The 13768-nt window shown below is 49.6% G+C and overlaps 1 protein-coding gene across 2 annotated transcripts; it reads left to right on the forward strand.

The window, feature by feature from the left end:
- Positions 1-17: 17 nt before the first annotated feature.
- Positions 18-12659, forward strand: COQ9 (coenzyme Q9). Of its 2 annotated transcripts, none has more exons than XM_028092583.2 (9): positions 18-122; positions 2395-2563; positions 3896-4031; positions 7560-7702; positions 7984-8068; positions 9559-9663; positions 11032-11187; positions 11522-11575; positions 11903-12659. In XM_028092583.2, exons 1-9 carry the CDS (start codon positions 50-52, stop codon positions 11936-11938), a joined length of 957 nt encoding a protein of 318 aa, XP_027948384.1. In that variant the 5' UTR covers positions 18-49; the 3' UTR covers positions 11939-12659. The 2 variants fall into 2 exon arrangements, with proteins under 2 accessions (XP_027948384.1, XP_027948390.1); XM_028092589.2 differs by lacking the exon at positions 18-122 and adding an exon at positions 180-310 and having other exon boundaries at positions 11903-12655.
- Positions 12660-13768: the final 1109 nt, after the last annotated feature.

A 13768-nucleotide genomic window follows, 5' to 3' on the forward strand; every position in this document is an offset into this window, starting at 1 on the left:
CCCTGGGGCTGCCCGTCGCGTCACAGTCGGCGGCGTGCCCGCTTCCAAGATGGCGGCGGCGGCGATGTCCGGCGCGCTCGGCCGGGTGGGCTGGAGGCTCCTGCAGCTACGGTGCCTGCCCGGTGAGGGGGCAGCCGAGCCGGGGAGCGGGGAGGGGAAGGGGGGGCATGAAGCCGACTGGACTGGGTGCGGGGCGGAAGAGGTCGTCGTGGCGGCCCGCGAGCAAGGTGACGTGAAGGGCATCGGCGCGGAGCCGCCGGCGTCTTAGACTCGAAGGGCCCGCCCGGCTGATTCTGCCCCCATTCTCGAGGTGAGGGGCCAAGAGTAGCGGAGCAGGGTCTTTCACTCCCATTTAGCGAAGTTAACAAAGCCCCAGAGAGGGCTGTGTGTGCCCAAGGTCACACAGCTGGGCAGTTGCAGACTGGTAGACCTGGACCCAGTCTTTTAATAACTCTGTTGCCAAGTCCCTGGGCAGGGCGACTCGGGGAACGGAGTTGGAAACAGCTGCAAGCTCCTAGTCCATTGTTTCCTAAATCGGTTATTTTCTCACCACTTCAGTAATTCTATGATTATTCCCACAACAGAGTCTGTATCTTCGTTTGTACATCCGAGTTCTTAAAACTAGAGATGTCTACTTTAGAAGAGGTTACTTTATGTTGCTACTGTAAATCGATAAACCAGTGTCACCATCCGTAAATAGAATGAACACATTGACGCATTAACATAAATATATAATTAATGAAATAATTTCCTGTATTTCATCAGAAATCCTTTGCAAACCTTAGTGGTTCCACAGTTGTGCTTTGGGACCTCTCCCATCCTTTTCAAAGTTTTATTATGAGTATTCCTTTTTTTTTTTTTTTACAAATAGTAAAATATTGATATTTTTACACATACTATTCTACATTTCTTTTAAGATCGTTGTTCCCTGAATTAGTCCATAGATTAAAAAAAAAATTGAGTGTCCTTTTGTTGTTTTTATACAAAACTCCAAACTACATATGTTTAGTTAAAGTAATGCCTATGACCCAGCAAAGCCACTCCTAGGTATTTACGCAAGAGAAATGAAAGCATATGTCCACCAAAAGGTTTGCCAAAGTATATTTATAGCAACTTTATTCATGATAGACAAGGCTGAAACGACCCAGGCGTTCAACAGAATAGTGTTTCTTAATGGAATATTACTCAGCAATAAAAAACAATTTCCACAAAACTAATCCATCTAAAAAAAACTGTGCAAAAAAAGTTTTACACAAAAAGGATATACTGTATGATTGTATTTAGATGAAATTCTAGGACAGGTTAAACTAGGGTGAAAATTTCAGAACAGTGTAAGTAGGGAGTGACTGGGAAAGAGCATGAGGGAACTTTCTGGGGTGATAATATTCTCTAGATAGGGGTTCAGATTATGCAAGTGTATACCTTTGTCAAATCTCAGAATTGGTACAGTTAAGATTTGTGCATTTCATTGTATATAACTGTCACCTCAATAAAAGAACAGTAAATCAATATTGAACTCTAGTTAATGGTATGCATGCCAGAATGTGTAGAGGGGAAGAATACTGAGGGCTGCAACAAATGCATCAAGAATGAGCTGGATTAAAAAAAAGTAAGCTGGACTGATGAAGAGTGTGATAGATCTGTAGAACCTAGGTGGTAGATAAACAGGTGTTCATGCCGTAATTCTTTCAACTTGTATGAATTTTTTAATAATAGGGGCCCCTGGGTGGCTCAGTCTGTTAAGCATCCAACTCCATCTCAGCTCGGGTCTTTTTTTTTCCTTAAGGTTTTATTTATTTATTTGAGAAAGAGAGAGGGAGAACACAGAGGGAGAGTGAGAGGGAGAAGCAGACTCCCCGCTGAGCAGAGAGCCCGATGTGGCACTCAATCCCAGGACCCTGGGATCATGACCTGAGCCAAAGGCAGACACTTAACTGACTGAGCCACCCAGGTGCCCTCAGCCCAGATCTTGATCTCAGGGTTGTGAGTTCGAGCCCTGCATGACCCATCTGAAGACACCATATAAACACTATGGGAGTCAGTACTTGGACCTTCTAATTTCTAATCCAGTGCTCTTGCTATGATATAAATATGTAACATTTTCAGGTTACTTTCACTTTAAAAAAAAAAAGATTTTATTTATTTATTCATGAGAGACAGAGAGAGAGTGAGGCAGAGGGAGAAGCAGGCTCCCAGGGAGCAGGGAGCCTGATGCGGGACTCGATCCTAGGACCCTCAGGATCACCTGAGCCGAAGGCAGACGCTTAACCATCTGAGCCACCCAGGCGCCCCTCAGCCCTGCTTTTCCTCTCCCCCATCCCTCACGCCATTCTGGGTTTCAAAGAGTCTTCTCTGGTAAGTGTCCCTGACTGACCAGACCAGTTTTTGTTTCAGTGTCCCGTTGCCAGTGTTCCGTGGTGTCACGTGCCTTCCATGCTTCAGCCATGCAGCTAAAGTCTTCCGATGAGCAGAAGCAACAACGTCCCCCGTCTTTTTCTCAGCAACACTCTGAGACACATGAGGCAGAAGAACCCAATCCAGAATCTTCTCGTTCACCCCCGAGGTATGCACCAGAACCCCCATTCATCTGTTTCTGGCCGTTTTGCTTGGGTATGTCTGTCCTCTCCTTCCTCTCTTCTTTTTATCCCCCTTTTCACCTTCTGTCATTTTCAAGGCTATCCGTGAAAGGAATCTATGGGTTTTTTGGCAAATTGTGCCTGTTCGTTCTAAAATATCTAAACAATACAAAGAAGTTCAGAAAAATAAAACAGAAATGACCAGGAATCACAAACCCAGAAATAACTGCAACATTTTGTGACTATCCTTTTAGATGTTTTTCTAAGTATATTCCATGTATACATCTATATATAATAATGGCACTATACATGACATTCCAGAACCTACTTTTTCACTCAACAATACATTTTTAATGTTTTCTCAGTCTGTATGATTGTAATGGTTGCATAATATTCCAGCAGGATGGCAGTATTAAAATTTGGCAGTATTTTTTTTTAAGATTTTATTTATTTATTTGACAGAGATAGCAAGAGCAGGAACACAAGCAGGGGGAGTGGGAGAGGGAGAAGCAGGCTTCCCGCGGAGCAGGGAGCCCGATGCGGGGCTCGATCCCAGGAGCCTGGGATCATGACCTGAACCGGAGGCGGCCGCTTAACGACTGAGCCACCCAGGCGCCCCTGAAACTTGGCAGTATTAAAATTTATTTAACCTATCTTTTATTGATGAATATTTAGATTTCCTTCACTGGTTAAAAAAAAAATAATGGGATTGTTTCTCAGCATTGAGAGCACTGAGTCAAAGGATTTGCACATTTGGCATTTTGTTACATATGGGGGGGCCAAACTGCTGTCTAGGAAGGCGATAATAGTTTACATTTCCATTATATGTTTTTTTCCCTTAATCCTGCCACTGAGAAGTTCCTCTAGCTCTGAAATTAGGGTGTTCCTGTCATTTTTCTGGTGTCCTGATTAAAATGCTTTTCATTTCAATTCAGCAAATATGTTTTTAGGATCTACTTTGTGCCAGGCCCTGTAGTTATCATTTGATACAAATACAGATAAAGAAACGGTGTGCTAAGGGCTATAAACGGGGAGATCCAGAGTGCTGTGGGAGCATTTGCCTTCCCATGATGTGGCCTTCTCGCTCACTGGGTCCCTTCTCTCAGTGACTGTACGAGAGGAGAAAGATGACATCATTTTTGCCCCGTCGGCGTGGAAATAGCGATACTGGCACAAAAGTAAATGCCTTCCCAGCGTGTGCTGGTCGGAGGCACCGAGCCTCCACGTTCTGGTCAGGCACCTTTGGCCTGTCAGGCAACAGCAGTGAGAGGAGGTGTGCTGGGCTCTGTCGCCACGTCTCTGTTCCGTGCGGGTCTCAGGTACACAGATCAGGGCGGTGAGGAGGAGGAGGACCACGAGAGTGAGGAGCAGCTGCAGCACCGCATCCTGACGGCAGCCCTGAGCTTTGTGCCTGCCCACGGGTGGACAGCAGAGGCCATTGCAGAAGGAGCCCAGGTGTGTATGGGCCTGGGCCGGGGCGGGGCGGGGCGGGGGGTGGTGCGCAGCCTGACCAGGATTAGCCAGAGCAGACGGCCCAGCTTCGAGCCCCTCATGCTATAGGATTTTGCATGGCGGTGGGCGGGAGGGAGGTTGTTTTTTCCCCAATAGGGTGAGATGGCTTTATTTTTTAGTATAGAAAGATCATACCACGGAGTTGGTTCTTGTGAGCTAGGTTCTAAAGGCACCCCATTAGGCAAGCATTGCCGATAATCACAACTACCACATTTCATTGACTCGAAGATGGCAGTGGTTGTAAGAAGCACCATTATGTTATGCATCACTAAAAAAGAAAAAAGTTACCTATTAAATTAGGACATGTAGTCAATTGCATAATTCACACTGATTGTTTAAATTGAAAAAATGGGGGGCACCTGGGTGGCTCAGTTGGTTAAGCACCCGACTGTTGGTTTCGGGTCAGGTCATGATGAGGGTCGTGAGATTTGAGCCCTGAGTTGGGCTCCACGCTGAGCCAGGAGTCTGCTTGAGATTCTCTTCCTCTCCCTTTACCCGTCCCTCTGCCTCCCCCTCAAATAAATAAATCTTAAAAAAAAAAAAATAGGGCACCTGACTGGCTCAGTTGGCAGAACATGTGACTCTTGATCTTGGGGTTGTGAGTTTGAGCCCCATGTTAGGTGTTGAGATTACTTCCAAATAAAAATCTTAAAAAAAAAAAAAGATAAAATAGGTGCATCTTAGAACTGATGAAATCTGATGTTTGAAAACTCTCAAGAAGGCACCATTGGTCAGCAGCTCTTTCTGCCCATGGGCCCTGTCCCCGTGCTTTAATAAAACCACCATTTTGTACCAAAAAAAAAAAAAAGGCACCATCGAGGAGACCATTAGGAGACACCTGATTTTTCTCAGTACATTCCTCCTGCCCAGGAACAGATGGCTGCTTTAGATTAAGCCGCAGGCTCGTCCTGATACCGTGGCGTACAGAATTGTCAAGCAGAGCCAGATACTGCCTTGCAAGAGCTCTGTGAGAACAGAGAACAAAGGAACTCCGGATTCACTTCTCCCATCCCAAGCTTGCAGGGAAAATGAGGTGGAAGGATGAGCGTGTTTGAACATCGGCCAGAAGAACCCAGAAATGAGGGTGAGGTAAAGGTACAAGAGAAAGTGGCAAAATTAAAAGTGCAGAGTCCTGTGAAGGCAAGAACTAGGAGATCCAGAAAATGAGTGGGAGGACTGTCGTAGGTGTATTAGGGGTGAGGTTGGAGAAGAGAACTGCAGGTTTAGTTTCTAGAATATTGAGGGAGTTCCGGGGGGACAGCTTCTGTTCTCTGTGAAGTAGGAGTGATTGTCTTGTGAACCTGAAGTTAGGGAAGGGTCGGAGGAGACAAAGAGTTGAGGGTGGCAGAAAACGTTCGAAGGAGCCATTCCAGGAAGCGGTGGAACAAGTAGAGGACAGAAATGTACCAGGACTGTGTGGAAAAACACTGAGTTATTGTATGGGTAACTGGTCTTTCCCACTCTGTATCTCTTCATTTGTAGTGGCTGCATAGTAGCCGTGTGTTTACTTCACCTCAACTGATAAACATTTAGGTTGTTTCCAATTTTTTAGTGTTCTAAACCTATTTGTACAACACATTTAAGTGCATTTGGAGAAGTGGAGTTGCTACTTCGGGGCGTGTATTCGTCAGGGGACAGAGACCATGCCAGTTATTCAGATAGAATTTAATACAAACAATGGTGAGCTAGGTGGAAACTCGGTAACCGGGCCACTGGCAGCATAAGAAGAACCCTCCAGGGTGTTATGGAGGCTGCCTCTGCAGGAAGTGGCTCCCATCTCCAGGGCTAAGGGGAAAGAGGGAAAAAGTGGAATTGTTAAAACGAGAAGCTTGAAGGAGAGCCCCTGTGGAGGCAGAACTCAAGCCTGCTCCGCAGGCACTGCTGTCTCTGAGCTCGGAGAGAGGGTCTCTGGGGGGCAGGGGTGGGTGGTGGTTGGCTGGAACCCCAGATCCTGCGGGGGCCACGCTGAAGAAGGTGGTGAGGAAGCACGGCGGGGGAGATGCCCATAGGAGCCGCTAGCGGACAGGAAGGCGACAGGAAGGGGCAAGTCCCTTCCTCCCCCTCCAGCCTCGCAGTCTCCCTCTGGCCCCCCGATCGATCTCTGACAGAGCCTAACCTGGAGCCGCCGGGCTGGTGGGGCTACAGCCCCTGCGTCACGAAGCTGAGGGCAGCCTTGGGGCTGAGACACTGACTCACTACGTAGTCCAGAGAGCGTATGGGGCTATATGTGTGTGCGTATATATTTAAGTATTTGTTTATTTAAGTAATCTCTCCACCCAGCGTGGAGCTTGAATCCATAACTCCAGGATCAAGAGTTGCATGCGCTACCCACTGAGCCAGCCAGGCGCCCAAGTGTATTTTTGAGGGTTCTGTTAGACACATAGTAGAAGCAGTATAGCCTGGTGGTGGAGAGCTCTGAGCCTCAGTTTCCTTGTCTGTAAAATGTGGGTGAGGATAACGCCCAGCAGCTGGAGTTGCTGGGAGGCTGCAGTGAGATGGTGTGTGTCGTGTGCGTAGCTGAGTGCCTGACACTGTAAGCATCCAGTCCCTGTTAGTACTGATGCCGCTGCACGGCTGTTGTGAAGCCTGTCAAATTGCCCTCTGGAAAGGCTGTGTAAACTCCCAGCACTGGGGCTTAGAGTTAATCATTTTTTTGTTCCTTCTCTGCCCGCTGTCCCTGGTGCTGTCAGGATTCTGCCTCTAGTAGATGCTCAGTGGTTGCTGTATATCAGGAATAGCCGAGGATCTTCGTGGCTTTAACTCCTTAACAACTCATTAAGAAAAATGTTTTTTGGTTTTGTTTTTTTTTTCATGACTGAGAGGCCTGATTTCCAGGAGATTTAGGTGAAGTGAATTGGTGAGAAAGAGCTGAGTGCTCTTCCCAGCCCCCTTTTTTATATTAGGACTTTGGGTTATGAGTGTCAGAGCTCAGTTCTAACTGGCTCAAGCAGGAAAGGGAGTGTTTGGGCTCATTTAATAACAGAAGAGTCTGGAAGTAGCTCTGGCACAGTGTTCTTAGATTGTGCTGTTGGGAATCGTCTCTTCATCCTGTCTGCTTTGCTTTCCTCTCTGTGAGCTTCATTCTCATCAGGGGCTTCCCATGCAGGACTAAAAACGGTTCAGCAGCCCCAGTGAAAAGAGAGCACTTCTTTCCCATCAGTACTAGCAGAAGCCCAGAGGCAGCCTCTTAGGGCCTGGATTGGGCCCTGGGCAGGTCCCTGAGCTAGTCACTGTGAACTCCAGTTATCCAAGCCTGGGCCTCATGCTTTACAGTACACCAGGGGGCTTGATGGAGTGTGGAGGGATTGGTGGTCAGCTTCACCCAAACCACAGGGACCAGGAATGAAGAGTAGGGTTAGCCCATAAAAATCAATCTGCTGTTACTAGAAAAGGAGGCACTAGTGAGGAACAGGCAGTACAGGTCCACTACATCTGTGTGCCACTCTCCTGTTTTCCTCTCTCCTTTTGTAGTCTCTGGGTTTGTCCAGTGCGGCAGCCGGCATGTTTGGGGATGATGGCAGTGAGCTGATACTGCATTTTGTGACCCAGTGCAATGCTCAGCTCACTCATGTGCTGGAGGAGGAGCAGAAGCTGGTACAGCTGGGCCAGGCAGAGTAAGTCCTGTGGCATTATTGTTCAGGGTGGCAGCTAAGGATCGGGGTGAGGGGGGTCAGGCCCCACCAACTGCCCCAGGAGGCCAATCCGAGCAGAGCCAAAAGAGAGGAGCATGGAGCAGCCCTGCCGCTTGGATGGGCCTGGAACACAGCTGCCTGTCTGTGACAGGCCAGCATCAGGAGCTGGTGGGACCTCCCCTTCCCTAGAGCCGAGTAAGCGGTGTAGCACTGAGCCCATGCCTTTGACCCAGAGACACACTGTTTTCTTTTCCATCTTCCAGGAAGAGGAAGACAGACCAGTTCCTGAGGGACGCGGTGGAAACCAGACTGAGAATGCTGATCCCGTACATTGAGCACTGGCCCCGGGTACAGAGTCCATATCTAGGCCCCAGGGCAACAATGTATTATTCATGGTCTTAGTTCTCAGCGCCTAGCCATCAGAGGACCTTGCACATTCTGCAGAAGTTAGCTTGTTAATCTGCACAGACCCGGGGATTCTGGGATGCTCAGTGCACTCGGTAGAGCTCGGGAGCATAAACTGGGGTGTGCCAGTGGGAGGAACAGAGCCACCTGGGTCTCAGTTCCTAGAAAGGCGAGTGGCCTGGGGAACTAGGTCACATTCATATTGGGTCCCGGTGGCCCGAGTGTGCCACCAGGTCTTCAGTGAGGAGGAATCCATGACGGAGATTAGAAAACGAGAGGAGTTTCTTGGCCGTCGCCAATAACAGGCCTGAGGTGTTGTAGATGTCAGAGGAGCGGGATGGCTTTACCAGTTGTCCGCGTGGTGCTTGAGAATTAGAGTGTTCATTCCAAGGGCTTTTTACCCGCTTTTGGGAAGCTTCCTTTTTCCGGTTTCCAAGCATGTCACCATATGGGCCATTCTCTTAGTTAAGAAAGTGGAGTCCAAGCACATCAGGAATGGAGGACAGCCGAGATCGTCCTGTGTCCCCCACCCACTGGGATACCACTGAGCGTGTAGCGTCAGTCAGTCAGTGGAACACCTGTGCCCAACCCCGGGCTGCGTGTGGAGGGAGTATAGCGAGCGAAGTCCCGTCCCCTGTCCTCTGCCTGTGCCTGCCACACTTGATCTTCAGACCTCTGGCCTGGACTCATTCCACCTTGCAGTTAAAGCAGTGGAAGTGTGTGTATTGGGCCCCAACTGCCTTGTGATTCGGCACATTTTTCTTCTGGGCTCCTGCAATAAAAGAAAGCTTTCCAGCCAATCCAGGGCCTCTGACCAGCTCCCACAGGCCACAGCCAGTGGATTTTTGAGTTGGCAAAGTGACAAGACCTTATCCTCTCAGGAGTTATGTCTGCTAAGGAAACAGCTCTGGGTGGTGCCATTGCTTGTATGAGTTGAAGGATTTTTGGTTTCAGGTACCAGAAACCAACTTGAGTTAAGCAAAACACCAGGGAGGCTGCGATGGGGCATCGAGGGCGGGAATGCTGCTGGGCCCTGGGAATGGCCTGGGATTTGGACCTAGAAACCACCCCCAACCTTCCTCCCATCTCTGCCTCTTATCCGTGTTACAGAACGGGGTGCCCTCCCCCATCCTTGCTCAGTGCTGTCAGAAAGACAGCTAGACCCTCTGGGTGCCGGCCTTCCCAAATCCACATGCTGGGGATGGAGAAGCTGAGTGAGCCAGCTGAGGGTAGGATCTGCCCCTGGCTCCCATCAGCTGTGGCCAGCATTGTCAGCTGCCAGGAGCTCACCCCAGCCAGGTGGAGATGGTGGGTCTCAGCAGGAGAGTTGGGCAGGCCCTCTTACACACCTCCACAGAGGGGTGAGTCGCGATCCCACCCATGCGCTGTTATTTCTGTGTGTGGTACCTATTTCTCCGTCCTTCTCTCCTCAGGCCCTCAGCATCCTCATGCTCCCTCACAACATCCCATCCAGCCTCAGCCTGATCACCAGTATGGTGGATGACATGTGGCACTATGCTGGGGACCAGTCCACTGACGTGAGTGCTTTCTGCGTACCCACAGGATACTGGAAAAGGCATGGGTTAGGCATTTCTTCAGGAAGTTTGTGAAAGTTCTTTGATCACAGATCCCTTTAGGGGGCCTGCAGTGCCATTCTTGTCATGGGAAGGAGAGGCTAGGGGTGGGGAAGGTCCCTCAACAAGCCACAGTGGGAGCCAGGTCCTCACTCGAGGGCCAGCACCCTAGCCACAAATAAGCAATTGTTCCCTCTCACCTCTAGTGGTGACTGGGCTGCCATTTTATAAGCATTTTCTCCTCAGTCTCCTAAGATTCAGATTCTGCGGTGGGCTTTTTCAGTGTGTGTTTTTCATGAGACTGATTTTTAAAAAGGGGGGGCCCTGGATAGCTCAGTTGGTTACGTGTCCGACTCTTGATTTCACCTTGGGTCTTGATCTCAGGGTCATGAGTTCAAGCTCCATGCTGGGCAGGGAGCCTACTTTAAAAAAAAAAGGAAGAAGAATGCCATGGAGCCACCAGTTGCTTTGACAAGGAACTCCCTCCCCCCAGCCCACTTTGGCCTGCTTTGCTCAGAGATCAATAAGCCTTTAAACAGGCACCAGGAAAGAATCTGACTTGTTAATGCTATCATATTTCTGGTAGGAAATTAAAAAATAAAAAGTGTACCTTCATAAAAGAAATTAATTTGTGATGGTGCTTTGTGGAATCCAGGCTGGGGAGGCAAAGAGATACTCCTGCCACAGTTCTAACAAAGGACTTTAATAAGCTTCCCCCGTGTGGGAGTACAATGACCAACAGAGTTGGTGACAAAATGAAATTAGAAAGCCGAGAAATTAAAGGAATAAAACACGAAGCAGCTGAGCTAGTGCTCCGAAGAGCAGTTTGCTGGGCCAGCCCGAGTGGCCGAGGGACCGGAACCCTCAGCTCGGCCCAGGTGTTCTGATCTGTCCGTGGTCCTGTCTCCACCCTCACATGACTGATGAACACACCACGGTGTGCTCATAACTGGCTGACCATAGAGCCTCTCTGGAATTTAGGTGGCCTAAGACTTGGTCTTTTCACCAGCAGTTTCAAAATGGACTGGATGTAACAAAATCACCTGGGATGCTTATCAGACATCCAGATTCTTTGCACTTTCTTCAGACCCCCCCCTCCGACTCTAAGCTCTAAGAGGTTGGGTCCAGGAGCTTGCATTTTAATCTCCCAGGTAATTTGGTGTGCAGCCAAGTTTGAGAACAGGACTGTTATCCAGGGGGGGACATCTGGAGGAAAGAAGAGATCAGGAGGGAGCCCATGTGTGCCCATGGCTTTGGGTAGGAACCACCCCCAACTTCCCCCAGTCCACAGCAGTAGTGGTGACCCACCTTCCTGGATGGGTTATTTTGCAGTTTAACTGGTATACCCGCCGAGCTGTGCTGGCTGGCATCTACAACACGACAGAGCTGGTGATGATGCAGGACTCCTCTCCAGACTTTGAGGACACTTGGCGCTTCCTGGAAAACCGCATTAATGACGCAATGAACATGGGCCACACTGCCGAGCAGGTAGTTGGGGCTAGCCCTTTGGGAAGCTGCTTCATTAGACACACCACCCTCCTCAAGCCACGGCTGGTCTTCTGTCTTCTTGCTCCCCTTTGGCCTCAGAGGACAGTCCTGAGGGCCTGCCCAGGGAGTCTGGCTGGCTCTTCCACATACCAGCCCTTCCCTAAGAGCCACACTTGGGTCATTTGTGGTTGTGTCCACAGGCTCTTCCTCTAGTCCACAGGGTCCTCATGAGCCGCCCCCCCCACTCCCCCACCCCCCTGCCGATTTGTCCTGCCTATTTCACCTTTGAGCTTGTGTTGGGCGCTTAAGAGAACCTGACCTTGACTCCTTCTAGGTAAAGTCCACTGGAGAGGCACTGGTGCAGGGACTCATGGGTGCAGCAGTGACGGTGAGTACCACCCCGCTTACCCCTGCCCTCCTCCCCTTCCACTCCTGCACTGTGATCCTTACAACGTGTGTCGAGGATCCCAAAAGCCTTACACCGGAAAGCTACTAATGAGACTGATAGTGGTTCAGCCCCAGTCTCTGATTCCGAATTCCCTACCTCTTTTTTTTTTTTTTGCTGCCATTAAAAAGCATGGCTGACTCCCAGGCCCCTGGCATGTCAGATCCGTGGGTCTTAGCCATGCCTGCCACCTTGAAAATCCCAGTCTTTCCCATTGGAGTCCTAGGGACAGGGCAAGGCCTCATCATTCCCTTTGCTTCCCTATATCAGCTCAAGAACTTGACAGGTCTAAACCAGCGCCGGTGAGCGGGACGGTGTGAGGTCGAGTGCCCAGAAAAAAGCTGCAGGTACATTGAAAGGGCTTTGACAAATATGAAGTGCCGTTCAGGGTGTTAATGAGGAAACGCTGAAGGACTCCTTAGGCACTACAACAGCCACCTGGAAACCAAAGGGCACTCGATACAGCTGTACCCTACAATCGGGTCACCTCTTCAGTTCCAAATACCAGGCCAGGCCTCCTGATGCCTTTCTGCGTTGCAGCAGTGTGATCGAAAAATGAAGCTCTCATCCAAGCCATCGAGCCACAGAAACCCAGCACGTCCCTGTCATGGTCTCACGGATGCCTTGATCATGTCTTAACCTTCCTAAAGTGTTCTCTGGGGCTCCCAAATGAGAGTCAGGGTGTGGAGGCATTACAAGGTGGCCGCGCACCCCTGGTATGACCCGGACTTGTGCACACAGGTGTTACACACACACACACACACACACACACACACACACCCGGCATGACCCGGACTTGTGCACACAGGTGTTACACACACACACACACACCCACCCACCCCCGGTGTCCTGTGCTGCACCTGGGAACCCTTCAGAAAGCTGCCTCACCTGAGACTGTGCCTCCAGACAGCAGTGCTCAGCCTGGCCAGAGGCGGGAACCTGGGCCCTTTGTCATGTTACACCAGCACGTGTGGCAGGGCTAGCAGTGAACTTTAGAGGGTAAAAATAGTAATAAATATGTTTGAAGCGGTTTCATGTTGGTAGTTAGTTTCCATCTGGGCCACAGCGGGTATCCAGGACCCCAGAGGGAGATAGTAGTGATGATGGAAAGGCTTGAGGCTGGCAGCCAGAAGGCCCGGGCTCTGGTCCTTGTGCGGCCTACTGCTAGTGGGTGGTCACAGCAGGTCCGCCTCCCTGGGCCTGTGCTTCCCTTCTGGAAGTGTGGGTGATGGTGGCCTTCCCCGCACTGTTAGCTCCCTTGGCTGCTATTTTCTATCACTGATCATTTCAGGGATCTGTTCTTTAGCATTAATTTCCTCTGTCTCTACAGTGGCTGGGCTCCCTTTGCAAGTCTGGTTAACTCTTTTGTAGTCTTCTCGAGCTACTATAACAAAATACCATAGATAGGGTGACTTTACAACAGACATTGGTTTCTCACAGTTCTGGAGGCTGGGAAGTCCAACATGAAGGTGCCAACCAGTTCCTGGTGAAGTCTTTCTGACTTGCCACCTTTTCTCTATGTTCTAACAGGGCAGAGAGCGAGCTCACTCCAGTGTCTCCTCCTGTTCTTATAAGGGCACTCTTCCCTTCAGGAGGGCATTATTCCTACTCTCCTGACCTCCCAAAGACTCCATCCCCAAATACCACGTTGGGCATTAGGCTTTAGCATTTGAGAGGAACACAATTCAGTTCAGAGCATCTGTCTTCTGCGTTGCTCTGTCCGACCTAAGTTGACGGGGTATTGATGGGGGAAGTCACCAGCTGATAGGTGTTTCCAATCTTTTGGCCTTCCACCTGCCCCTTTCTGCACCTCTTTAATTCTTTGTATCATGACTCCCTGTCAAGTCCCCTACGTACCAAATTTCATTCCATTCTCATGGTTTCATAGCATCCCTCTTGCACTCAACAACCTTAATCCTTAATTTCCTGAGATGACACAGGCTGTGAAGCACAGGCTGTGAAGCACAGGCCCCCTCAGTGCCCTTTCTCTCTGTCTCAGGAAGAGTGTCACCCCCAGCTAAGGCAAACTCTTTATCTCCTCTCTTACTTTTCTGCCCCTTAAATGTAGCTCCTGCTAAGTTCTATTTTAGAGCCTCTTCTCTGTTATGAGCAGGTGCCCATTCAGACCTTTCTCCA

The sequence above is a fragment of the Eumetopias jubatus genome, unplaced genomic scaffold (genome assembly GCF_037043125.1).
Source record: "Eumetopias jubatus isolate StellerSeaLion01/CBP00866 unplaced genomic scaffold, mEumJub1_p1.0 scaffold_10, whole genome shotgun sequence".
Classification (NCBI taxonomy): Eukaryota; Metazoa; Chordata; class Mammalia; order Carnivora; family Otariidae; genus Eumetopias; species Eumetopias jubatus.